The 27,959-nt window shown below is 41.3% G+C and overlaps 1 protein-coding gene across 2 annotated transcripts; it reads right to left on the bottom strand.

Moving 5' to 3' along the window:
• Positions 1–1,280: 1,280 nt before the first annotated feature.
• On the bottom strand, positions 1,281–23,634 carry ccnjl (cyclin J-like). Of its 2 annotated transcripts, none has more exons than XM_023277609.3 (6): positions 23,342–23,634; positions 22,593–22,700; positions 18,189–18,399; positions 5,678–5,977; positions 5,394–5,553; positions 1,281–4,785 (listed from the first exon to the last, which is right to left on the bottom strand). In XM_023277609.3, exons 2-6 carry the CDS (start codon positions 22,668–22,670, stop codon positions 4,275–4,277), a joined length of 1,260 nt encoding a protein of 419 aa, XP_023133377.1. In that variant the 5' UTR covers positions 22,671–22,700; positions 23,342–23,634; the 3' UTR covers positions 1,281–4,274. The 2 variants fall into 2 exon arrangements, with proteins under 2 accessions (XP_023133377.1, XP_023133378.1); XM_023277610.3 differs by having other exon boundaries at positions 22,593–22,703.
• Between the last annotated feature and the right edge of the window lie 4,325 nt (positions 23,635–27,959).

Consider the following 27,959-nt stretch of genomic DNA (forward strand, 5'->3'; position numbering starts at 1 on the left):
TAGGCACTGTGGAGAAATGTGACTTGTTCCTCGAGGACAGTTGGAAACCGACTTCTTGAAACTGGTTTGAAGTCACACAGGGCATGGAAGATGCCCTTCATCAATGAAAGGCAGAGGAAAGCCCAGTTACTCTTTGCTGGGGATCACAAGGATTGGGCTGTTGATAATTGGGCTAAGGTTCTCTTAGGGGGTGAATCCAGTTTAGTCTACAAACCAGACTGTCTTGCCCCTACAGTAAAACTTGGGGGTGGATCACTGATGATCTGGGGTTGTTTCAGTATGGATGGAACAGAGCCAATGCAATTGTGTGCAGGGTGAATGAAACAGGTCATTTACAGGGCTAATCTTGAAAACAGTCTTCTTCCATCAGCTGGAAAACTCTTTCCTGCCTCCAATGACGGGATTTTCCAACAAGACAATGCCCCTTGCCACACAGCAAGGTCAGTTAAAGCCTGAATGGAGAATCAGAACATTGGAACCATGCCTTGGCCTACTCAATCACCAGATCTAAATCCAATTGAAAACCTGTGGAAAATTATCAAACGCAAAATGGAGAACCACAAGCCCCAAAACAAAGCAAATTTGTTTGAATTTGTGCAACAGGAATGGACTGCTTTGACAGCAGAACAATGTCAGAAGCTGGTGGAGAGCATGCCAAGACGCATGGCTGCAGTCATCAAAAACAATGTTTATGCAATCAAGTACTAACTCCTGTGTGTATCATGAGACTAAAACAGACAGAAAAGAAAACATGGAATTAATAAAAGTTGTTTTTGGAGGTACAATGCCATAGCTATTGATGTAGAACTTAAATGATTTTGGTTATTATCAAGAAAACCACGGAAGATGTCTAGATATCAGCTCTGAAATTAAACTCTCATGAGCTATTTTTGGTGCTATCATCACATTTGTCCAAACAAATGTGCCTTTAATTGTACCAGGCATTACAATGAAAAAGAAATCAAGAAAACAAGGGTGGTCTAATAATTTTTCCATGACTGTAGTCAAGAAAAGCAAAAGAAAATTAAAGCACAACAAACCTTAAATAAATGTTCTTAATTGCATGCCACCTCTGGCTTTAGTTTAATTTAGTAGTTTTAAAGAATGGTGTGTTTCATCGACAACATGGGGCCACAGCTGGATGTTCGAGTGTAAAATCCACTGCAGCTGTTTTATTGTCTTCCATCTAAACCAAGTGGAGCAAACCATTATTTCCCAACATGCTGCAGGCACTCCAGTCACACTCCTTTAAGAACAAAAAACCCACAACCCTCAGAAACTCCGCTCACTTGTGTGTTTATTTTTTCATGGCACTTTATGATAAAATTTTTTTTTCTTATCATTCCGTGTCACATAATCCAAGACTACAGATTGTTATAAAAGAATATAAAAATATAAATTGGAAGTTTGTGGTGTCATTTTGTTACTATCACATAAGACAAGTGTTTATTTGGTGTGAGTGACATCAGCACCTTTCGCAGGAGAGAAAAATGCATGGTAAAACTCTAGCTAAAAGACAAAAAAGCATTCAGTAATATCTATCACTCAAAGCATGTGGCTGCAATATGCAACATATTAATTGTGTTCAGAGCCCACCGCCCTCTACAGGGGATCAAGCTACGGCAAGTGAAATCGCACAATTATCCAAAATATGACAAAAGATGAACCAGTGGTATACATGAGACAGTGATGGCTGCGGTCAGTTTCAACAGAAAAACAACATATTGCACCTTTGACACCTCAATGAGAAGCTGCTCGTGAATTCTGAGGAAAACAGCAAACTGAACTCTAAAAAAAGAACAAAAAAAGAACTAATCCACACCAACAGCATCAATTGGAAGAATTACAGAGATTTACCTAAAGTATAATGAAAACAAACGGAATGTAGAAAATATAACATACAACATACAAAAAAAAGGCATAGCATCATGGTTCATATCGCTGAAAAGCATTAACGTGTACTTTTCAGTGGTGGGAAAGCAAACAGATGTCTGTTAAAGATTTGGTGATTTGCAATTACATTAATCTTGAGAGCTGCAGTTTTAGAAGGCTTTATGTAGTGTTATCTGAGAATGTCTGTACATGTCTCTGAACTTAGGATGAGGCACAAACATGATAGGATGTCCAGAGTCCACAGCAAACAGCAACGGGCTTAAGTGTCAAGTAAAACATTTAAACCACTGGAAATTTAAAACTTAAGAAGTTGTAACTTATAGATCTAAGTTATTAACAATTTGTTCCAGAACAAGGTAACAATTCTCCACAAGACTGAAAAGAAGTCATCTTCAATTCAGCCTAAAGCTAGAACGGTTAGTAGACTCATCAGTTTATATTTTCTTTAAATTACCTGTTTAATATATAAAGCAAGAATGCCAAATGATTTCTCATTTTAGCCTGCTTTTTGCCATATATAGCAAAGATATTAACATAATATTATTGTGTTTTCCACTTTTGGCAGGATAAAACTTGTTAGTTTCTAAATGGTGTACTTTAGATATGTCATGGACAATCAGTTGAGAAAATAACCAACAGATAATCGCAAATTTCAGTAATAATTCAGTCAGAATGCAGTCAACAAAACACCCCAAAACCCGGGGTCCGTGCAGTTAAGGTATCACCATGGTAACCAGTTTGACCGGCACTGGGAATCTGGATGCGTTTACACTTTAACAGGAAGTGGAAGACTGGGGATTGCAGCTTTAGAAATCTGGGAAGCAATTACCCAGGACTGGCTGCAGATGTTTGTGGGTGAAGCCAGTGACCGAGGGTTTGTTCCACTCTGTAGCAAATAGACTGTTTCATGCACTCATTTACTGAGCTGTACAGAGTATGGTCCAGTGATGAAGAAGGGGAATGTTGCAGCCCCCACAGATACTGAATCAGCATCCACTTTAAAGCGCAATAGCACAGAATAATGAAGAAAAGACTGCTAGCTTCAGCCTTTAAACCTGAGCCTGAATATACAGTTTCTATGAACGGGTACAAAGAAAACTAAAATTAATCAATGGTGGGTTCTAAGCTGGCATATAAATCTACACTACATCAAACAAAAATTTATTTAAAAAAAAATCAAGAACAAGATAAAAACGAGTCATCATAAATAAAAGCTACGGCATGTTTCAATGGCATCATATTCAAGTAATCTTGTTAAAGTCCCTGATACTTAGTGGTTCATGTAAACATTGGAGTCATTAACACAGACACAGAACCAAAAGTTCAAAAGAAGGCAGCAGCATTTCATATGTACAATACACAACCAACGTCCATGTCTCCTTCACCATGCTGGTCCAGTCACATCAGTTTGTGTTGAATTCTTTGAGTGGTTCGGGAGAAATTAGAACTTTAGTATGACAAAGCCTGCAGCTGTAAGAGAGCCACGTTTTCACTTGCATGTGTGAAGGCTCTGCCACAAGGCTCCACTTTGGAGATGGGAGAGAAAGATGAGGAAAGAGGAGAACATAAAAGAAGAAACAAAATACCGCAGGCCTGTTTGAGCTGTGGATTCACCTGCTGTGCATGAAACAAAGAATTCTTCATCCCCTCTGAGGTTGTATGTTGTGAGGATTTCCCAGAGAAGCCCTTCAGCTCGTTATATCAACGTTCACTGACATTCAGGAGACACGACCAAATAGTCTGCTGACGTATACAGCCTTTTTATGCCGTGCCAAGTCAGCGACAAGCCTCTATTTTGTCTTCTATCTCACTCTCAAATGGTGGCGCAAAAAACAATACCATCCAAATTTTCCTCTATAAAATGTGTTCAATTTTTGGGATTACAAAATGGGAAAAAGAAAAAAAAACACGTCAAGCAGCAAGACACGCTCATCACAGATACTTTGTGTTCTGTGCATTTCTAAAATTGGCTCAGCTATCACACAACTGAGAACAGGCACTGAATGAGGTGGGTGTGAGATCACACTGCTGCTTTCATCTCATTCACAGTGATGACAGTCTCATAATAACACAGATTTGTAAATCCAGTTTAGAATATGGCAGTAACATTTTTGCAGTGCCTCAATATTTCATATGAGGCAGTGGAGCATTTGTCACGTCAGTGTGATGACTTCCACTGGGTCTGTCTTGCCTTTGGCCCTCTGCTTGCGTTTGAGGCGTCTCTGCGAAAGGGACGGGGGAGCTGGACAAGCTGAAGGTGTTGCAGTGCTGACGGAGAGAGAGCGGAGGTCTGTAAGAGGATGTTTCGGGGTAGGGAGTTGGGACGGAAGCATAGCAGTGGACTCCCGTAGGGGTTTGTGTTCCCTCTCCGTCTCCTGGCGTCACCTGTCAAAGCAGCCAGCTGTGAACGTGTGATGAGCCCCCAGGTATCCCCCGCTGTAGGCCATGCTCAAACAATGTCGTGGTTCTCCAGCAAGGGCCATCTGCACAGAAATGGGGCCCTGGAGTGGCAACGCACGCGCCCCTGGCTGCAGACCTGATGTTAGGCTCGGGTAGGAGGGGAACGCACCCCCAGGAGTGATAGAGGGAGCCCCAGTTAGTAGACCCATCCTGTGGCTCTGGAGGAACTCCTGGGACATGTTCACCACAGAGCTCAAAGCCTGGGAGTCAGCTAAGGTTTGGAGCTGGGAGAGGGATGGGGAATGCTGGGAAAGGTGTGGGAAGCCATCTGGCTGGAAGAGCAGCTGTGGTGTGGAGGAGGAAGTGGAGGAGGCTGGTCTCTGGATGGCCGACACAGGAGAGAGGTGAGAGGGCTGGGACTGCAGAGAGGAGGGCCGGTGAGGAGGGGTGGATTTAGCTTTATTGGCCTCCTTCACATCGTTGTCATGAGCACTGTGAAAGGAGAAGACACACATCGTCAGTGGTTAATATAACAAAAAGATGAACTTAGGAGTAAGGAAATGTGTAGGCAATTTGGTGGTGAATTACAACTATGATCACAATTGTTCTGAGGGCAGAGAGTAAAGTGGGTGAATTCTTGTGTAAAAGATAAAATAAAAAACAAAAAAAACTGCTGCTCAGATAAAACCAGTAACCGGAGCAGAGATCAGTAACTCCCACACAATTAGCCGTTGCATGTTATACTTATGGTTGCACACAAATGAACACACCGAAAACCACTTAGTAAGAAATCTGCGACTTACAGTTAATTATTGTTGTTAAATTACACAGCTCTGAGGACATCAGCTATGATTATCAGATGGACAGATTTCACAAGATCACACAGACATACACACATACACACACAAGCTTTTACTAGTTAAAACAAGCAGTACCTAAAAATTAAAAACATGGCAAATTAAAGCGTGTAATGGAGGCCTAAGGCTGTCTATCTTGGGTTTCCTTCCATTGCACTTTAAGGGGCTCCTCTGCAAAGCCTTGCTTTCTATTTCTATATGCATTTTTTCTGTACTGTTGTGTGTTTTTGGCATGTCTCTTACAGCAACATGAGTTCAATGCACTGGGTGAGGTGGTCCCAGGTGTAGCCTGTTAGCAGATGCAGAGCAGTCGTCCAGCTTGGGGAAATTTGAAGGCAAATACGTGATGCCGCCACACAGGCAGCAGCAACCTGGGATGGTCTGAAACTAAGGAAGGCGTGGTCTACAAGAAGAAAACAGTTCAATTAATTCTTTGATTAACTGTACACAATCCATTGATGAGTTCATGTCAAAGATATGTGGGACAAAGAGTAAAGCCCAGTTGATCATTCTCCCTCTAAACTCACCCTGCAATGACACCTCCAGGAAGTAGTGAGTGTATTTGTCCATGAAAGCCTTGGTCTTGGAGAGTGAGGACAGAGGCCAGCCATTGTAGAGGTCACCCTCCTGCACCGAGGCATGGAGGTAGTAGTCAATAAAGTGGGCGGGTGTAGGCATGCACAGATTCCAGCCAAAGGTCTCCAGTAGCAGAAGCTCCATTTTGATCAGATCCCTCTTGTTGAGAACTAGGTTAAGGCTGCACATAAAGCCCAGAGAGTTCAGCTGCTCCAGTTTGGGAACCCGGTCCTCCTTCTCTTCAAATTTACCTGGAAAGAAAGAAACAGACATAGTGAGGTTAGATTTTATCATCTGTATGCTTCAGAGCCATAAAGATGAAACATACAAACATTCAACATTCATTTGCAAAACTTAGAAACATTTCTTCTTGCATAATATAGACATTTAAACCTCTTCAACGGATTACATTTACATTTTCCAAGGCTTCCTCTGTTTATGTTTGTCTGCAGGAAATTTGTTTTATTCTTGATTTTACTGATAAAAAATTTTAGCAATGATTCAAAAACACATCCTCCCACAAAAAAGTATTCCTTGCAGAGCTGAAACTATCAGTTCATCATTCAAACTCAAATTAAACCAACAGAAATTCATTCAACTGCAATTTTGACAAACTGTCACTTTGATCAGTTATCAAAGAAAATGCGATGTATTCCTCTAACCATTTACTAACTTTAAAAATGAAAAACTAAATATTGTTTTTGAGGCAAAAACAACATATTGTCCGCCTTTGCTGTGGGAGGTTATTACATACATCTGTTTCTATTTTATAGATTTGAATTCATGGATTAAAAAAATAGATTCTGTGATAATTAAAATGATCAGTTACAACAGATTCATTGCTAAAATACAATATTATATTATACAATATATATTTACAATATGCTCACTGCCAGTAATAAATGCACTGGCGTCACAATACCTTTTCTTTAAATAGCATCTTCAGAATGTTTCCCTAAACTGCATTAGAACTGGATTGGACCAACACACAAACCGTTTGTATAGCTCAGAAGGAATGTAAGGCATAGTGTGAAAGAATGCAAAAGTTAATGCTAAGTAATGCAAACCAAAACTTTCTGTGACCCTTGGAGGGCTCCATATCTTGCTTACTGACAATAATGTGAACATATAAGTAAGTTAGAGAAGTTAATGATGAGGCAAATTTGTTTGAGTGCTCATAATATCCGAATCTGACAATAAATTTAAACGTGAATGAATTCTAGTTAAAAGGTTTGAGAAATCAAGTTTCAATCTGGACATGCGGTGGTGATGATTAATCTTAGCAAAGGAATGTATATTAATTGCTTTCTTCCTTTCTTTACAGTGATTACTATCATGTGCAGCAGGTTTGTAGCAGCTTACTCCAGCTTCCACAAAACCTAACAAGTGCCTACTAAGCATTTGCAATTAAGTTGACTACTTCTGAACATCTGGCCATAAAGCTAAGCTATTACACTAATATGCCTAGAGAGGCATCACTATAGGCTTGCAGAGAGCGCCGCACTTAGAGTGGATTATAAAAGCCTAACACTTTCTATGAAAAACTCACTCGGCTCGATCCCCAATATTTCTGTCCTCATGCCTCACCCCAGATCCTCTCAGACATTTGAGCAATGTCATTATGGAGAGCCCCCTCCCCATCCCCAGACGTCCTCCCTTCCATAGCAACAGCCCCGAGGCCTCGGGGGGCCATGCGACCAATGAAAGGGGTGTTTCTGGCTTTAATCCAAGGGTCCAGCAGGCCTCCTCTCAAACATTAAGAATAAGGGCGAGGAGGTGTCAGGTTACTCTGATACAGACTGTCCTCTCAAACCTGTGTGCCATGAACTACACACAGTTTTTAGTGGAGATGTTTAATGAAACCGACTAGCTCCCAAAATCTTGGCTCAACCTTTAAACGCATTCTTGAGGCTGATATGAATTTTTGAGAATACAAAAAAGACATACACACATATCATAATTGTCTTTTTTTTAATAAGATTACACTTTAAAATCCCCCTATTTAGAATTAATCAGGAGCATAGAGATATTTCATAAGCGGTTTATTAAAACATCATAATGTAGTCGTAAGCTGATTTGTTTATTAGTGTGTTTGTCAGCAACTCTAACTCTTCCTGCGGACATTAATAAATAGATGCTGGTGTGTAAGCAGAGAACAAATGATTATACTGTGGTGTACATGTTATACAGGGTCTCTCACCCAGAGGTTCGGGGGGTTTAGGGGGTGTGACAAGCCCCTATGAGAGGCACATGTGGTTTGGTTCATACAGTCTACCTCTGGCATAAGAAGAATAAAGTTGACTAACTTGCAACTAGCTTGGTTCTCCTTCTTGCTGCCACATTGGTGACCCCTGAGTTGAACATAACTGAACCGTCTTTGGAGAGTGTTTCATCGTCGACCTCGGCGGTGGACTCGGCTTCGACTTCCCTCCAGCTCTCCCAGCCGGCCTTGTCCGCTACCGTGACCGCCGCAGTGAAGCTTCCGGACTTCTGGCAAAGCGACCCGGCTTCATGGTTCCAGCACATTGAGGCTTTATTCCATCTTCGTGGTGTGGACGCGGATGACTCCCGGCACTACTTGGTGGTTGCTGCCCTGGATCAGCAGTCCACTCGCCGGGTGATGTCGCTGCTGCGTAGCCCCCCTGACCGTGGGAAATACGCCGCTCTCAAGCAGCTCCTGGTGCGGAGATACTGTCTGTCTCCTGCGGAGAGAGCGGATAAACTCCTCAGCTTGTCCGGTTTGGGAGACTGTACTGCGGTGGACCTTATGGACGACATGCTCTCGCTCCTGGCCTCAGACGGTTTTCTTTTTCCTCATATTTTCCTGCGGCAGCTCCCGCGTGAAGTTCGGGCTGCTTTGGCTAACTCTCCGCTTCTAGCCGCTGGCGATTTCCGCGGCCTAGCAGAAGAGGCTGACCGTGTCCTGTTGGCTTCCAGACGGGTTATGGTCCAAAGTGCTACGATGGGTCCCCAGCAGATGTCCCCAAAGGACCCCGCGGTGGTTTCGGCTGTCAGCGCGAGGACTCGGCGTGGGAGCCCCCTCTGTTTCTACCACCGGAGGTTTGGCATCAAAGCTAGGCGCTGTGTCCCGTCGTGCACTTTTGACTCTTCTGGGAACGCAGTGGCGGCTGTGGGCGCTGGTGACCGAGGTGAGCTGCTCTTTATTAAAGACTCACTGACAGGACGTCGTTTTCTGATCGACTCTGGCTCTCAGAAGAGTTTGTTGCACCCCACGAGCCACGACATGGCGACTCGTGGTGGTTGCGGCCCACAGCTAAGCGCAGCTAACGGCTCTGCTATTGGCACTTTTGGTACAAAACGGACAACTGTTTGCTTCCACAGGCGTGATTTCGAGTGGGACTTTGTAGTTGCTTCTGTGACTGTTCCAATTATTGGTGCTGATTTTTTGTGTGCTCATGGTGTGTTGGTTGATGTTGCTAATCGTAGACTCATAGACGCTGTGACTTTTGCTACTTTTCCCTGCGAGTCTGGAGGTGTTGGGTCGGTTCCGCACGCAACTTTTTCAACGTCCGGCGATGTTTTTCAGAGCCTTCTTGCTGAATTTCCGTCTCTAACTACTCCAGCTTTTTCCTCTGCGGTTGCTAAACACGGAGTGGAGCACTTCATTCCTACAAGTGGTCCGCCGGTTTTTGCGCACGCACGGCGTCTTGACGCAGGAAAATTGGCGTGCGCCAAGGAGGAGTTTGCTCCTATGGAGAGGTTAGGAATAGTGCGGAGCTCTAACAGCCCCTGGGCCTCTCCCCTTCACATGGTGCCTAAGGCTGATGGATCCTGGCGATCAGTTTCCGTTTCGTTTGGCCAGGTTTGCGCAAAGACGTTAGGGGATGGGCAGCTTCTTGTGTTGCGTGCCAGTGTGCCAAGGTGCATCGGCATACTACCGCTCCTCTTGAACCGTTTCCGATCCCTGCCAGGCGTTTTGATCGTGTGCATGTGGATCTGGTCAGCCCACTCCCATCTTCGAGGGGTTTTACTCACTTGCTCACTATGGTGGATCGTACTACAAGGTGGCCTGAGGTGGTCCCCCTCTCATCCACCGCATCAGCGGATGTGGTTGGTGCTTTCCTCTCGGCCTGGGTTGCCCGTTTTGGTGTTCCTTCGGATATTACTTCTGACCGGGGCCCCCAGTTCATTTCAGAGCTTTGGACAGGGATGGCGCGCTCCCTAGGGGTGCAAGTTCACCGTACAACAGCGTACCACCCTCAGGCTAATGGGCTATGTGAACGTTTCCACCGTTCTCTTAAAGCAGCTCTGCGTGCTTCCCTTGTTGATGACAGTTGGGTGGACCGTTTTCCGTGGGTCCTTCTCGGGTTGCATTCAGCCCCTAAGGAGGATCTCGATGCGTCTTCTGCAGAGTTAGTTTTTGGTCAGCCGCTTCGTATTCCGGGTGAGTTTTTGTCAGAATCAGCAGCCCCGGTTTTCCGCTCCTCTATGGACAGTTTTTTGTCCGGCGGCTCTTCAGCTCCTGGTCCAATGCATCATTGTTTTCCGCAGTCGTTTGTGCCTTTGGCACTCAATTCGGCTCGTTTTGTTTTTGTACGCCGCGATGCCCACCGCTCCCCCCTCCAGCCTCCATACGATGGTCCGTTTCGTGTTCTTGATCAGGTACCAAGGGTTTTCTGTTGGATATGGGTGGGCGTACAAAGTTGTTAACTGTTGATCGCCTTAAGCCGGCCTATGTTGTAGCAGGTGAGACTGTGTTGCCCGGTCAGGTTCCCCGTCGTGGCCGTCCTCCTACCAGACCTTTGGCTCTGTCTCCTGCTGCTGACTGTGTCTCCCCGCCTGTGATGGACCATACTGTTCCTGTGCGCTCCACTGATGACCACTCTGTTTTGCAGGTTCCTCGCCCTGACTCCGTGGTTCGGCGCAGTCGTTTCGGCAGGTCTATTAAGCCCCCGTTAAGAGACTGATTTGTTTTTGTGTGCCATGTTCCCTTCTGGGTGTTCGGGGGGGAGCTGTGTGGTGTACATGTTATACAGGGTCTCTCACCCAGAGGTTCGGGGGGTTTAGGGGGTGTGACAAGCCCCTATGAGAGGCACATGTGGTTTGGTTCATACAGTCTATCTCTGGCATAAGAAGAATAAAATTGACTAACTTGCAACTAGCTTGGTTCTCCTTCTTGCTGCCACAATACTGTAAAACAGCCGTAATGATAAATTGCTTCACAACAGAAGCTATCATTTTTTTTTTAAATACTGTACATTTAAAAATGATTAAAATGTCCTTGTAGCTGTTCATTACTACATTATAATATGTAACACATCATTTATTAAATGTTTAGATGTTGCTTATGCATTTTAAATAGGGAGAGAATTCAAGTATTAAATTCAATATGTGCTTTACCTCATATGTAGTCATTGGGACATTTTTAACATTTTTAATTTCCCGTCTTGTGGACAAACAATGAAATTGCAACAGCTTCTAAACAGCATGAAGTATTTGTTTGGCCTTTCTGTACTGTTTTTTTTTTTCTTACATACGAAACCATCAGTCACAGAAAAACATCAAATATGTTTGCAATAAGCTAAGTTTGACAACATTTTTGCCAGGCAGATTTTTCTAACTCCAGTTGTGCGAATTTGTCGAGCTCTGCCCAGAGCTATTCTTAATTTCACCACATTTATGAAAAGTACAGTTAGTATGACTCTAAACTGTAAATAATTACTTCTCAAACTGCTCACAAAAACACATTTGCAGTAGCAAAATGGGGCCTTCACAACCTGTACAAATATACAACCAATCACACACATACAGTACATTCTGCTGCCTGCTGATAAAGATTACAGAATATCCCCATGCTAGGATTTAAAAGTGTATGTATCGGTTTGGTAAAAATATGCATCAAGCTGGGAACAACAACAACAACCTTCTGTTGGGTTAAATCTTTTAATCTAAAACCATGGTAACCACACAGTCGAAACAAGTGCTTTATTGACTTAAAAGTGAGCACCCTAGGAAACAACTGTCCAACATGCCATAGCCACTGTCACTGCATTTGATGGACCTCATTGACCTCTTTACGTCTGGTGAAGCAAGCTGTCTTCCTACATGGTGCAAGTTTTATCACTGATGTTGCGATCCATCATTAAGCCGTGCAGGAGAGAGGAAAAGAGAGGGAATAGGATCTGCAGTCCAACATCCTGGTGGGTGGGGGTGAGGGAGTAATTAGCAGAGAGGCAGTAATGGCGTCTCTCCAGCAGAACAGGAAGCACAATGAAACAAAGCTGTTTATAGCCAGCAGGACTCGTTCCATGGCCCAGTCCACACTTGCCCCATTCTCTCACCCTCATATCCTCTGCATCAGTGCTCTGTCTGCTGCTCGACTGCTATGTCCACACAGACGCAGCCATAAAAAGCCATCAATGCCCCCAATCTCCACACAGCCCCAGCCCCTTTGATCTTAAGAGACACAGAACCAGTCAATCTCCTCATTGTGCTCTGTGATTACTCCTCTGGTTTACAACTGCAGGTTACCAGGCACATGAGAAACATGAGACACCCAAAGGCTTTAAAAACAAAAACTGAAGCAATGTCAGAGAAACCTACACAAGTACAGCATGAGTTTCAGCCACAATTTGGTTTCAGTTACTGTAAAACGAACTGACTCCTGTGCATATTTTATAGTTTAATAGTTTATACCAGCACGTGTATGCCTAGTGTATGTGAACAGTCAGGTGATGTGTTTTCAGGATGATTTCTGAAACAATACTAAAATCTCTCATTTTGCCGGAGTAATTAGTGTGGACGAAGTCTGAGGCTGATACTTGTTCTCTATTTTTTGCAACACAACTCATTAGTGTCAGATATCAACTGGTATCTTCTTTTGACTGCTACTTTTCATGACTATTATCAGTCAATCTACTGATTATTTTCCTATTTAATCAATTAGGTTCAATAATGTGAGATTTTCCTCTTCTTAGAACCCAAGATGACTTTGCAGATTGTTTTATAAAACCAACAATCAAAACCAACATGTATCCAGCAAACTGTAATGAAGACTAACACAATGAAATACTTTTTGTACATTTAAGAAGCTAAACGCAATTATTTTTTGACATTTTCGCTTTTAATTACCCAAATGGTGTTTAAGTATAAATGCTCTGTTGACTGGACGGCTCTCAGTACACATTATAGACACATTAACGCCGGTTTTTAAACAGTGCTTACATTGAATATCCGGTGTCATCCTGCAATGTACAGCACTGGCCAGTTAATTTAGGTTTACATACCAGTGTGAATAAATCAACATTGTGCCCTTTTACCATTTGCAAGTCAAAGTTTGATAAGCCTGAACTTTGTGATGTGTATTTCATCTCCTCACTGAATCCTTGTTGCAACATGCCAACACCATCTCAGCTCCTTGTGCTGTTTTACTGTCGTCATTGTGAATGCAGCCTGAAAGAGATGCTGCATTCCTCTCCTGTGAGTTCAGCCTACCTGGAATGCAGGCAGTGCAATGATCCTATCTTAAGTTGGCAAACGGAGAAGAGACACAGTTGAGAAGTTTAAAAAAGTCCTCTCTTTTCATCTACATCTACTACTTTTCCCACACACAGCATGTATGAGACACCTATTACCCACAGGTGACAGTGATGATGTGATCTCTGCACTTTTAAACTTTATTTTTATTTTTATTTTTTCTGTTAAAAAATTTTGCCACCCTTGTATATATTGTAAATAAAGCTGCTGTAACAATGTAAATTTCCCCTGGAGTGGGGAGAAATAAAGAACTTTATCTTTATCTTTATCTTTAAAAAGGTTGAGTAAACAGGCAGGGTCTAGAGGTTAAGCGTTAGAGAGAGGTAAAACCAGGATGCAGTGCCACCTCCCAGGTGTGCGGTTTGGGGAAGAGGAGGCGGTGGAGGTGAAGAGCGATTTAGAGTGATAGGGGCAGTTAGGAAACCTGAGAGCTGCATTCGCACAAAAAAGACAGGCCTCTGTTTCTGTCGTTTTTCAGTTCACCAACATCATGTACCTACAGTCTATTTTGTTCAGCTGTTAAAATAAAAAGTTCATCTAGAAAAAAATATAAGGTGACCAAAATCAATTCTCCATTTGCAGACATTTTAACTGTCCAAAAACAAGAAAAATCTGCTCAAAAAAATCCCAAAAGTACTTTGAAAGGGTAAAAATGGGTGCCAGGTTGTCTCACATTGGATATCAAATCAAGAAAAGGGAGCTACACAATGAGTACAGCAGTGCCTTGCTTCTGTCTCACCTCTGCACAGTGACCAATCACTCGGTATCAGCATTGGGCTGTCAGTTTTAGGAAGTTAAGCTAAGTATTTATACCTCTACGTTGAATCTGTGGCATAGGTAGCCTGACATGCATCTCCAAAGAAATGGAACTACACATTTGGGTGACAGACAACGTCTACTAACAAGACTGCATAAATGTCAATGTATTCCCCAACAGGATTTGTTTTGACTATCATTTAATGTTTATAACTGCCTTACCAATAAAGACTTAGATTAAGAAAATTACACCTTTTAAGTAACCTTCATTTGTATCCTCATTCTTTCCTGCTTTCTCTCTTTGACTTGACAGCCATGAAGGAATTCCCTTTGCTCTTTAAACTCTTTTTATTTGTTGGTTCATCTTTCATTGGGAGTGGGGAAATTGGTCACAGCTCCATCACAGAATCTGTGTGTTGCCACCCCTGGTCCTGGTAACTCTCACAGTGTGGGTCTGGGCCAGCCCTTGACCCCTGATGCTGAATGCTTGGGTGACCAGGGAGAATCATAGAAACCTCAGCTCTGTGTATATATATTTGTGATAGTGTGTGTGGTAGGGGGAAGGTGGGGTTTTCACTGAATGAGGGTGTGAAGCGCCTTGCTGTTTGGGTAGTGACATAGGGTGCATGTGGGCAAACAGAGCTTCAGGCAAAACATAGAATGTGACTAAATGTGGAAATCTGTACTGCAGTTTTGTGGATTACAATCACAAAACAGATCTTAAGCAAAAATGTGAAATGGTGCTTTGATTGCACCTCAGAATAATGAATAATATTAACATTTCCAAACCCATCTATACAACTCTGTATAATTTCTTTAATTGTGAGAGCTCCGCATGACAACAGTTCCATCAGAATTACCGTCAAACCTCTGAGACTGGGATAAAGGGGGAAGTGGGTTCCCTATTAATCTACATTTCAGGGCACCCTGCTGGGTGGTTCAGTTCCAACATGTCCCATTTTGCAGGCCACCACCTCTCCCTCCCTTTCTACCCTGTTTAACATCAGCAGCCAACCTGTCTTTGAAGTATTGCTCCACTCATTTCCCAACCCCCCAGGGATGTGGGGTTGCTTTTACTGACCGCCCTGTCCCCGGACTGGCTCGCGTTGCCTGACCCTGACAAGGTGAGAGAACAAGGAGGAAACAGAGCTGGCAGCAAAAAGGTAAAAGGACACCACTTGAACCTAGCTGGATAAACGGTTATATGTCAGTAGCAGTAGTGCTCTTTCAATAGTAAATTCTATAATAAATTAGACTTCAATGTGGATCTTAATTAGGTGACCTTAAGAAAGGAATCCATAGGTTTAGTGTAAGGTTGCCGCAGCAACCATGTCCTCTTCTAGCGACGTTAGCTTACGGGAAATCTCTACCATACACACACACACGCCTGCTCACACATCAACCTCCACCCCTGAGAGTGTGCTCCCCTCCCCCTCTCTCGGAAGGGGCTGGCTGGCTGGCTGTCCTGCTTGCACTGACTGGCTTTTGTTTGAGGGCTGACTCGGAGAGCATATGGCAGGTGCCCCTCAGCACACAGCTCTTCCCCACCCCCGGGCTCCATAGCCTATGCAAGTGCACTGTGTAGTTGACATGACTGAGCTTCCTGTGCTCAGTCGTTTCATTGGATGCTCTTTTTTTGTTGTTGTTGGAGACCCTTTACTGAATCAGGTTGACTGGAAGAACAGTATGAAATCCAGCTTTAGCAATAACCTGCCACAGAGACATTGCAAAATAGATCAAGACAACAGCAGAGACACATCCATGATTCAGTTTAGGTTCCAAATAGCTGTAGTATGCAGAGCTTTGACTTAGGGGACCAAAACTTGCCATGAAGATTGATGCAATCACTGCAGGACTTCATGGAATGTAACACAATAGAAACTTAACTGGGGATGCGAACTGAACTTTCAAATGCTAATTTTGGTTTTCCTGATTGATTGTCTCTAAAGAGTGAAGTCAGGTGTCTAAATAAATCTGATAGCTGGGATAGGTGTCAATAACACTCAGCCTCTATGAGTCTGAAGAACTGAACATAACCTTACTGCTACCAAAAAGGAGGAGCTCATTCATGAACAACCACATGCACAGACAAGTACCACAAAAACACACATACAATGGAGTAACAGGATTAAGCAGTGACTGCTGAGAGGCACAAAAGAAGTACCGATTAATTAACTGAGTGCGGAAGCCAGAAAAGTTTAAAGAAAGACAATGTATGTGCCTGTCAAAGACATGCAGTGAGACCTGGAGAGGTTGTTCAATAACTAGGCCAGATACCAAAGCACCTCGGGACAGATGAAAACCCAAGACAACTTTGAATCAAACGCCCTTTCAAGCATTCATCAATCATGATAGAGACTCCCTTGAGTCCTAGAGGAGTCAGACGCAGAAGAACCGAGAGGAGAGAGCTTCACTAACTGAAAGCCATAATCAAAAGATTCGATAAAAAAAATTGCACTAATCTATTACAAACTAGAAGAAAACCCTCTGTCCAGGTCGGCCCAATAATACCTATCTCACTAAATGAGCAAAGTCTTAAAGCTATTCTTGGATTCTCATGAGATTGCTTTAAAAAAAAAATCTCTTTCAAGTCTAGTATTCAAATTTATCTCACCACAGAGACTTCTCTGATTGCAAAGATGGCCTGTACGTGACTGTGCATAGGCACACACTGAGTCTTCCCAAGTGAGCAGGCCCTGTTCCAGACTCTTACTTTGACAGCATCATTAGTCTAATTACCCATGATGCCAAGGGCTGCGTTAATGTACAGAAAACCTCACAGTCTGTTAATCACCAGACAGACACAGAGACACTAATAACTACCACAAAACCTGCACCATGCATCAACAGGGAGAGGATGAATAACACACCTGCTTTACACGAAACTCAAAGAAACACTTTCAGAGTTACTCAACAAACCAAACCACTACTTCACTCACTTGTACAGAATTACAGATGGCTCAAGAAGGAATGCAACTTCAACCCCAGAATAATCCTTGCATCTGTGCACACTGATTCATTTCTAATAGGTTTTGGACAACAAAGGTAGCACTACAGCACAGAGGAATAAGATATGTTAAAAGTAGCAGGGACAAATCATTGTGGGTTTTGGTGTTTATACCATTTCTTGTCTATAAGAAAAACACAGAATATCTACATGGATACTATGCTAAAATACGGGGAATTAGATATTTAACAATTAAAGGCAACAAATAGATTTTTAAGGAGCTTGTGGATGGGCTGCCCTCTGCAATTAAGCGTACGTTTGAAGTAAAAGAGAAAAGTAAGAGTAAAGAAATTAAAGAAAATGAATGTACCTTTCGTTAGAGGACATATTGACCTAGGAAGGTGCTACGCTAGCTCATCTCAAACTGACTTAACAGAAGCAGTTGCTGAGATCACATTACAGCCAGGATCAAAGACATAGATAAAGTTCTGCAGACTTGAGCATAATCCCCAACCGTTTGTCCCAAAACAATGGCACAGTCATCCTACCACATTGGAAACCTTGTTTATTTTTAAGGCAACTTTTCCGTTATCAGTTAACCGTCAACGCAGTTCAGATCAGTTAAAAATGTAGACCTGGGAGGGAAAGAAAACATCATGATCTCTTCAGTGTAACTTAAATTAGCCTTGTTGCAGGAAGTGTTTCGCCTTAAGCCATGTGTGCATAAACCACAGTCACAATGTCTCTTTTAGTTCAACAGATTTACTGTGGAGCTTTGGTGTAGTTACATGGTAAGTAAAAATGCAATCATTTTCAAGATGAAAACATAAACAGCACCCAAAATGTTAATTATTATGAGTATTAATTAAAACATGAAAAGTAAGAGTAAGTAAATGTTCCTGCAAAGCGAAACAGTCTTCAAAACTTAAAACAACCATGCAGATGGATTTAGAAAAGAAGCTGGAAGGATGTGTCTGAATTTACTAGCTAGCAGCAGAAAGGACAAAGTGTGTGTTTACAGGTTAAGTGAAAATGCAATACTTTTCAAGATGAAAACACAAACCCTTAGTAAAGGTTCTGCTTTGCTAGATTCAACGTATACTTAAGCATACAGCACTCAAAACGAAAATTATTGCTAGTATTAATTCATTAATACTCATAATATGATGAATTTGAGTAAGTAAATGTTAATGCAAAGCAGAAAGTACTCAAACGAGCAGATAGCTTTAGAAAACAAGCTGGAAGGATGTTTCTGGACTTACTAGCTAGCAGCAGACAGGACAGCGCAATGACATAGAGCTGCTTAACAGCGACATCATAGTGGTCCATGAACAAGTCCAGCAGGTAGACGGCCAGGTGACGTGCTGTCGGACAGAGCTGGTACCGATTGCTCAGGATTGCCAACAAGTCAGCAAAGTACCGCCGCATGCCAATCTGCGGAGAGTGAGCTCGGTAGACCGGTAACTTCAGTTCCTGGAGAGGGAACAAGAAAAGGGATGAGGGGGCAAGCAAACGACGGGGGGTGAGAGGAGCAGGGTGGGCAGGAAGCACAGATGAAGAAGCGTGGGGGTTGTAAAGCATATGCATAATAATAGTGATGCATGTCTCCTGTGGTTGGGTTTTTAACTACTGTCAGGAGAGCGGCTGTGGGTAGAAAATAGCCCTATCAAAAATAAAACTCAATTTAATACAGAAAGTTCTTGATTATGATTCAGCCTCATTTCAATTCCATTTAATTCACCACTGCTGCAGAGAACTGGAGTTAATTTCGGTCATTGCAGGGGTCTCTGAACAATGGGCTGAGGGTTTGTGTGTGCTATGTGTGTCTATGTGGTTTGGGGAGGGGAGCGCCTTCTCTCCAGTAGTGGTTGAGGAGCAGATAGGATTAGGTTTCACCCCTAGCACATCTCCTATTCATGTTCAATTAGCTGCATGTGTTTCAAAGTGGAAGGAAGACACTCGGGGGCATTAGCATTGAATCAGCCTTGGGTATCTTCTCAATCAGCTACAGAACAGCAGAGAGCAGAAGGTTCCAGTTTCACAATCTGCCTTAGAGTAAGAAACAAAAGACATGTAGAACTGCACGTACAAGCTTGCAAAACAGTTATTTTCTCTGCGTTTAAGCCGCTTATAGAAAATATTTTTGTTTTCAAAAGTGTTTCTTGCTCTCTGTAAGTCTATAAGAGCTTTTGGATTTAATAAGAGATTGAGGGTTGGTAGATTAATCTCCTTAGGGTCAGCGAGGAGTCCTTAAAATAAAAGAAAAATACAGAAAACATCCACATCATGTCAAGACTGTCTAGAAATATCCCTTAGACTAGCCCAAACAGGCCATAAGGTACTTCAGGATTCACACTGATTAATAAAAAAAAATGTTCAACTACTTTAAAAATTGATTGCATTTGAAGCAAAAATATCAAACATTTGATGCCTCAAGGTTCTCTGATTTCTTCCTTCTTCTTCCATTTCAGTCAATTACAAATTTGGGGGTTGGGACTGTTGCTCAGGCTAAAGAAAAAATTGCCAATCAATCAAGGAAATAATTGACAGATTAATCAATAATGAAAATAACAGTTAGTTGCAGCCTTCCTGTGTTTCAAAGCAAACTCAGTGAAATATACACCACAGTCTATACCTTAAAAAACACAGTTTGCAATGAGGTCAAAACTACTGACATAGTCGTGGCTACATGAACTGTCATATTTATTTTGAGCGCAACTAAAACAACATTGATGCTCAGACTGACACTTCAATGGAATCCAAAAATAAACAGTCCCCCCCCTCTCAAATCAACATATAGCAGCACCACCCCCGGTGCCATGACCTACCATATCACCCAGTCCTCCCCAAACTCTCCTCTCTTCCCACTGCCTCTGCCTCTGGTCCATCTGTCTGTCTGGGAGTACAAGGGCAGCAGGAGAATGGGGGTAGATGTGAAAGGGGGAAGGCTGCTGGAGTCTGGGGGGGCTCTAAGGAGGGGGGCTGGTTTGTGTGGGGTGGAGAGGTGCCTTTGTGGGGGATCCGCACCATAATTAAGGATTCCACAGCTGCCTACTGATTTGCATGTCTGATAATTTGCCACATGCTACACACTGCCGCTATCTTCCACATCAGGGCATTACCACTGCAGCAAATGTCATTAAGGCTGGATGAGGCTGTGGGGGAGCAGGCGCCATGCAGGAAATCTGAACACTCTGTGAAGGCCTTTTTTACACACAGCTCTGATCCTGATTTCACCATCCTATTCCCACTACAAATTTACTGCACTTTCCTATTACCCGTTTGGTAAAACATCAAACAACCACCGCTCATCATCAAGTCTTTCAACAGCACTGACAATCCTGTAACTAACTGTTAGACTACTCTAAAATCGATCTGCCTTGCCGGTCTATTTTTAACATAAATAGTTTACTCAACAGAAATATGATGAGGAGACCAACTCAAACAGTTTTCTTGTTTATTTTTTTTATCTAATAGAACAAAATCCAAACTTAAGCAGTTTACAATCATGAAAAGAAGCAAATTTTAAAATCTGAGATGCAGGAAAAAGCACGTTGGGCATTTTTAACTGAAAATTACATAAACAAATCATTTAATTACGAAGGCAGCTTCTTCATGTAGCAAACACCCGGAAACCTTTAGGTTTCTTCCAACTCAAATCATGACTTTTCTTTTTGTCAGAGCAATCTATTACATTTAATTTGGGACTAATTCATATCATGTAGGTGTGCAGTAATTTCTCTCACTGAGCTCAACTCATTGAATTCTATTTTATATTAATCATATCCTTTTCTATTTTACTCTTTTTTTTAACCTAATTATCTTTTTTTATGTTACTTGACATCTTGAAAGAAGCAAAACAAATAAGCTTAATAAGACCTGCTATCCCAATTCTCTGTGATAAATTGTAGTATATTTCCACTTGACAGCACACAACAAGGTCTATGACACTATGAATTTATAAAGACTGCTGTCACTATGAGTACTAAAGAAATATCACTTATTAAAAGATTGTCTTCTTGGGAAAATGCCCAAACTCTTCCGGCATCTTTATACATCAGGAGTTACATTATCAAAAGGTATTTAGAAACTGGGGAAAACCCAGTCAGCACAGTCTGGCTGACTAAGTAAAAAACAGACAGGTTTAACACACATATACAGTATGTTGCCTTTAAATAAGTGATTAAGTCTAACGTGTCACTTCAAATAAAAAGCATTCCTCCATTTACCATATTTCTCTATTGTAACTTTGCACCACCTACAAAAGGGACATTGTATTCAACGTTGTATACGATGATGAGACTGCTGCTTGAGATCTCACCAAAAATGCTGATACAGTGCAATCAAAACCTAACATTAGACTGACAGTATCTCTCTCGCTCTCTTTCATTATAGTATATGAGAAAGGCGTGGGTGTGTTGTTTAGTTTCCAGCCCTGCGTACAGATTTCAGTCTAATTGACAGCTCGCTCTGAGTCAGACTGTCCAGCATGAGTAAACCGAACCAAACAGTGTGTAAGTAAGTGACTCATTATACGACTCTCAAACATCTAATTCAGTCTCGTACACGATAGTCTTCATTCTATGCAGTTTCAATCCACGGCACATTAAGACACCTGATATTCAAAACCCGATCTGTGTTTGATCACCGTCAACGTGATGATGGCAGGAGATTCTCGGCTTGAAAACGCCAGTCAAGTGACAGATGTCTCCATCAAAGTGACACATGGGAAGAAATATGATCATGCTTCGAGGTTAATTAAGATGTTCTCAATTAATGAGCCTTAACTCCTCCATGTAATTTAATTCAGATCATGTTTAAGTAGACAGCAGGACCGTGTAATTATATTTTCCTCCCAACTTTACATTTGATTAGATGCTGCTGTGGAATATCAACAAAGCTCTTGTTTTCCTTATCAGGATATCTACACTGTACTAAAAACAGTCATTTAGACAACAAAATGTCAGAAAATAGGGAAAATCTCTTACCATTGCAACTGTATTATTGAGTGACCAGTCAGTGACCTCTTTTAAGTGTCTTCTTAAAACATACTTATTGTAAGAGAGCAATTCCTGATTTTATTTGAATTCCACTTCCTTCAATAACATTTTTACCTTTTCTAACTCTGTATCGGTTTTATACACCATGTAGTGTTTTTATCTGTCTGTTTCTATAATTGGTCTGTTTTATTTTGGTGCCTTGCAAACCAATTTGTAATTTGGATTTGAAAAAGTGCTCTATAAATAAAGATTAGTAGTAGTAGTATTAATAATACGAATTGTTTTGTCTTTGAAATGAATTAAAATAAAATTTCCCATTGTGACTTTTGAACATTTGAGAAACTCCTCAAAAATATTCCATTTACCACGAAGGGAATCACAACAAAAACTGAAAATATTCTCAGATGAGGAGCTTGAAAAGGGAAGTTTTTCACATTTTTTGTAAAAAAAAATGTACTTAAACAGTTATTTTATATAGCTAGCTGTATGTTTTAGTCATAATATTTAATCACAGCACACAGCTATTTTCAGAGAGAAATGACTGTCAAATGAGTTAATGCCATGCAAATTCAAAGTTTTCCTGCAGTCCACACAGATTTGCTCATACTGACAACATAATAACAGCTTCCTGTTAAACTGGAGCAGTGCTTGATAGCATCCACTCACCTTGATACGGAGGGACTGATGGATATCTGCAGCTAACTGTCCTTTCCACCATAGCAACTCCCGCTCCATCTTTCCCATTCAGAGGAGGCTTCAAGAATCAAGTTTTGCCTGCTGAGACAGACGGATGCAAAACGAGACAAAGTTCAAACACGTAGAGAGGAGGCTGAGTGTTGAGGAAAACTAGAAAATCTGAAGTGTTAGTGGAGGAATAAGTTGAATTTCATCCAAATGTTCTCATTAAGATATCTGTAACGGTTTATTCTACTAAATATTTGAGTCTGTACCAAATAAAGACATGGTGATGTAAATATGCATCGGTTTTAATAAAGTTTTGGGCACCTTGCTAATCTCACAGTGGAGGTCTCTTTACCCGCATAGGCCATTTTCTCTGCTCGGGAATTTAAATGGCTCAGTTAAATGTCCACTGGACCACGCCGTAGGTCAAATTAATCAAATCAGCTTTCCAGAAAGCTCATTTTAGACGTGCTTGTTTACCACGACGACTAAACACTAACCAATCCCACACTTTGGTTATCACTGAAAACGCTCTGCACCACGAGCCAGCGGCCAAACACAGTGAGGCTACACAAGTTAACTGGCCACCGAGCTCACAAACACTGGCCTCGTTTGGAAACAAAAACAGCTCAGATACTAAACTAGACGCCTCGACACAAACTCGGCTCATTCCTCGTACAGGGCAGCAACATGGTGAACTTTTCATCTGCGTGTTTTTTGAATGTGCCACTCACCGCTCCGACGGGAATGCCCCCCAGACCCCTTTGTCTCAGTCCGACATCCTGAATGAGAGAACTCCTCTCGGGCTCAACTTTGAGAAAGCGCTGCTTTTGACGGTGAAAACACACGGTTGAAATCCACCGGAGAGGTCATAAAGCTGCTGCCACTGCCAAATCTCGCCGACGGGCCTTCGGTTGCGCCGTTTTCCCTCAACTGTTCACACTTTTCCGAGAGACTCCGTTCATCCGTTTTCTCTCCGGTGGCTCCGCTATAACAAAGTAGCCTCTTCGGCTGCACCAGCTGCTGCTGGGGAGCGAAGCTCGTGCGCTCGACGTGAAGGTCCCTCCTCCAGCCTGGGAGTTGTAGTCCTACAGGGGTCAGTCTGAAAACTACAAACCGCCACACTTCACCAGGTTATATTATATTATATTATATTATATTATATTATATTATATTATATTATATTATATTATATTATATTATATTATATTATATTATATTATATTATATTATATTATATTATATTATATTATATTATATTATATTATATTATATTGCAGTAGTTTTGACTGTTTAACGTTATAACGCGAAAGTTTTTTGATGTTACGACAACATACAAGGTTGTCATTTTATACCATGAAACTTTTCTTGTTACAAAACACTATATATATATATATATATATATATATATATATATATATATATATATATATATATATATATATATATATATATATATATATATATATATATATATATATATATATATATATATATATATAAATAATTATTAGACCACCCCTGTTTTCTTAATTTTTTTGTTCATTTTAATGCCTCATACAACTAAAGGTACTTTTGTTTGGACAAATATAATGATAACAACAAAAAAAAAAGCTCGTAAGAGTTTAAGAGCTGATATCTAGCCATTTTCCATGGTTTTCTTGATAATAACCAAAATCACTTAAGTTCTTACATCAATAGCTATGGCATTGTACCTCCAAAAACAGTGCTTTTAGGCATTCCATGTTTTCTTTTTTGTCTGTTTTAGTCTCATGATACACACAGGAGTTAGTACTGATTCATAACCATTGTTTTTGATGACTGCAGCCATGTGTGTTGGCATGCTCTCCACCAGCTTCTAATAATGTTCTGCTGTCACAGCAGCCCATTCCTGTTGCACAAATTCAAACAAATTTGCTTTGTTTTTGGGCTGGTGGTTCTCCATGTTGCGTTTGATGATTTTCCACAGGTTTTCAACTGGATTTAGATCTAGTAACTGAACAGGCCAAGGCATGGTTCCAATGCTCTGGTTCTCCATTCAGGCTTTAACTGACCTTGCTGTGTGGCAAGGGGCATTGTCTTGTTGGAAAATCCCATCATTGGAGGCAGGAAAGCGTTTTCCAGCTGATGGAAGAAGACTATTTTCAAGAGTAGCCCTGTACATGACCTGGTTCATTGGCCCTGTTCCATCCATACTGAAACAACCTCAGATGGTCACTGATCCACCCCCATGTTTTACTGTAGGAGCAAGACAGTCTGGTTTGTAGACTTCTCCAGGCTTCCTCCTAACCAGTAAGTTGGCTGGAGTGGGCATCAACTGAAAACTGGATTCATCACTGAAGAGAACCTTAGCCCAATCATCAACAGTCCAGTCCTTGTGATCCCCAGCAAAGAGTAAACAGACTTTCCTCTGCCTTTCACTGATGAAGGGCTTCTTCCGTGCCCTGTGTGACTTCAGACCAGCTTCAAGAAGTCGGTTTCCAACTGTCCTTGCCGAACAAGTCACATTTCACAGTGTCCACTCATTTTTAAGGTCCCTGGAGGTCTGACGACAATTCCTGACACAGGAACGGATGAGTGACGGTCATCTCGTGGGGTACAAAGACGTTTCCTGTTGCGGCCAGCACTTTGGTAGTACCATGTTCACCTTGTTTTTACTTGGTGTAATGAATGGCTGTCTTGGAGATCTTCAGTTTTTTTCGCTACCTGTCTCTCACTCATGCCAATTTCCAGCAGTGCCAAGATGGTTGCCTTTGTGGGGTCACATAATTCTTTAGTTTTACGCATTATGTGAGAGCTGACAGCTTCTGAGTTGTGCTACGGCTTGAATGTAAGCAGGAAACCACTCTAGGCCTTTACATGTGCAGTGCTGCTTATGACATGAAATGGCCTCTTATATACCCTGGGAATACAATTAAGCTTAAGCATGTCAAATAGGACATAAAGTATTATGTAGTCATCTGCATTGTTAAACATGAAACTTATATAATATCAGGTGACCCTAAACCAGTGTTTCTCAAATAGTGGGGCGCGCCCCCCTGGGGGGCCGCAGAGGCATGTCAAGGGGGGCGCGAGCGACTGGGAGGAAAAGGTCCTTCAACACTGAACTAATTAGCTGAACTATTGTTTTAACGTCGGCATGTTTTTCGCGGCGTACAATACTGAAATTGTGCTGACCCCACAGACTGTATATGCCATAGATATAAATAATAATAATAATGATCTTCTGTATATATCTACGGTATATGCACTGGCCGTTCAGACTCCGAAGTACAGACTCCAGAGAACGGGAGAACACATCGTTAATGTGCAGACGGAACACCAGCGTACTTGATCACGTCACGTACTCCTCTCATCTCCTCCGATTATTTTTACCAGCGATGTCAAACATACGGCCCGCAGGCCAAAACCGGCCCGCCAGACGGTCCATTTCGGCCCGCAGGTCGGATAAAAATTACTGTAAATGGTAAATTTGTAAAACTGTAAATTTAAAATAATTTCTAGACCTTGACAAGTTGTTCTGATCATAAAGTAAAATACTAGATTGTTCAGTTCCAGATAGCTGTGACTGAATGTTTTGTGTTTTTGTAGATAAACTGTTATCTGGCAGTTAGAATGCATGTGTAAATGACGAACTGAGGCATAATAGGCTACTGTTGAAACCGAACGTATCTTCCATAAGAAATTTCAGGTTCATAATGTTTTGTAAAAAGATAGTTCATTAAATCTGAATATTTTCACAATGTACTTTTTAAAAAAAAAAAAAAACTAAAACAAAGGGGAAAAGTTGGAGTTGTGGTTATTTATAGGTTATTATGCTGTGATTTTACTGGTGGGGCCCACTGGAGATCAGATTGGGCTTTATGTGGTCCCTGGACTAAAATGAGTTTGACACCCCTGATCTTTACTGTGAAAAACAACAAAATGGAATCAGAGAGAGAGAGAAAATAACACAGCCCTGCATATTCGCGTTTTAATATTAAAACAGTTTATTTATTTTTATATATATATATATATATGTATATATATATATATATATATATATATATATATATATATATATATATATATATATATATATATATATATATATATATATATATATACACAAAGTTATGGGTGGGGGGGCGCGGAAATTTTTTGTCCTCCGAAGGGGGGCCCGACAGAAAAAATTTGAGAACCACTGCCCTAAACCATCCATTAGTTAGACTGCTGGGGGGGCTTCCCATCATGCATTAAACAGCTTTCCTTTCCTCTCTTCTGTATTTTTATGCCACTATTGTTCTTTACTAAATTTGCATCTTCTTTCTCGAGGAGTTTGTGTTTTGTTCTCCTGCAGGTATCTCTTTTTGTATCTGTTAACCTGCTCTCTCTCCACTTTGCTCTCACCCTAACCGGTCAAGACAGATGGCAATCTTCTCTGAACCTGGTTCTGTTGTTTCCTCCTGTTAAAGGAGCGTTTTTCTTTCCACAGTTGCCTAATGCTTGCTTAGAGGAATTCCACCGAAAACACTGGATTTCTTGGGTTTCTCTGTCTTATTTTGTAAGATCTTTACCTTACTATGTGAAGCACCCTGAGATGACATATGTTTTGAACTGGTGCTATAAAAATGAAAAGTGATTTAAACTGAAGTGAACTGAATACAACAGAGACCATTTGCCATGATTTTATCTCATCGTGTCCAGCTTTTTTACGTGCCTTTACCAAAAATCTGTTGATCGACTCCAGACCGTACAGAACTCTGCTGCCAGGCCTTTAAGCAGAACTAACAGATGCAAAGAAGTTACTCAAGTATGAAAAATAAAAGCACTAAATTCTCACAAAAATAAATTCTAATTGATCTCTGTTTAAGTCGCATTTTGCTTTTGCGGCAACTCTTGGTGACACTTGTTTCGACTCCTTTTATACAAGATGTATTGTTATTGTATTTTGTAGAAATGTGAAGCCTTTCATCTGAGGGGTTGTGTAATGAATAATTGTGGGAAGAGAATAGAGGTCTGTTACAAAAATCTGGTTGTAGTTTTTGGAGTTTTCTAATTTTAACATTATTTGTTATGTAAATTCTAAATGTTTTAAAACTGAATCACCTCTCAGTAATTGCATTTTTTCTAAGCTGAGAATTAAAGTTTTTACCTTTATGAACAATAAAAAGCAAATATTTTAGAAAAGCTACATTTGAAAATGCTCTTAAGTAGAAATTCAATGTAACAAACCTGAATACATCTGTGATTACAGACACACAAGTTAGAAAACCTGTCATCATTGAAACAAAACTGAGAATACCCATAATTTCTAAATGGCCTAATTGGGAGAACACAATAAGTTTCTCAGTTTTGGACCAATGGGCCGTA

Source organism: Amphiprion ocellaris, chromosome 13, assembly GCF_022539595.1.
Source record: "Amphiprion ocellaris isolate individual 3 ecotype Okinawa chromosome 13, ASM2253959v1, whole genome shotgun sequence".
Taxonomy (NCBI): Eukaryota; Metazoa; Chordata; class Actinopteri; family Pomacentridae; genus Amphiprion; species Amphiprion ocellaris.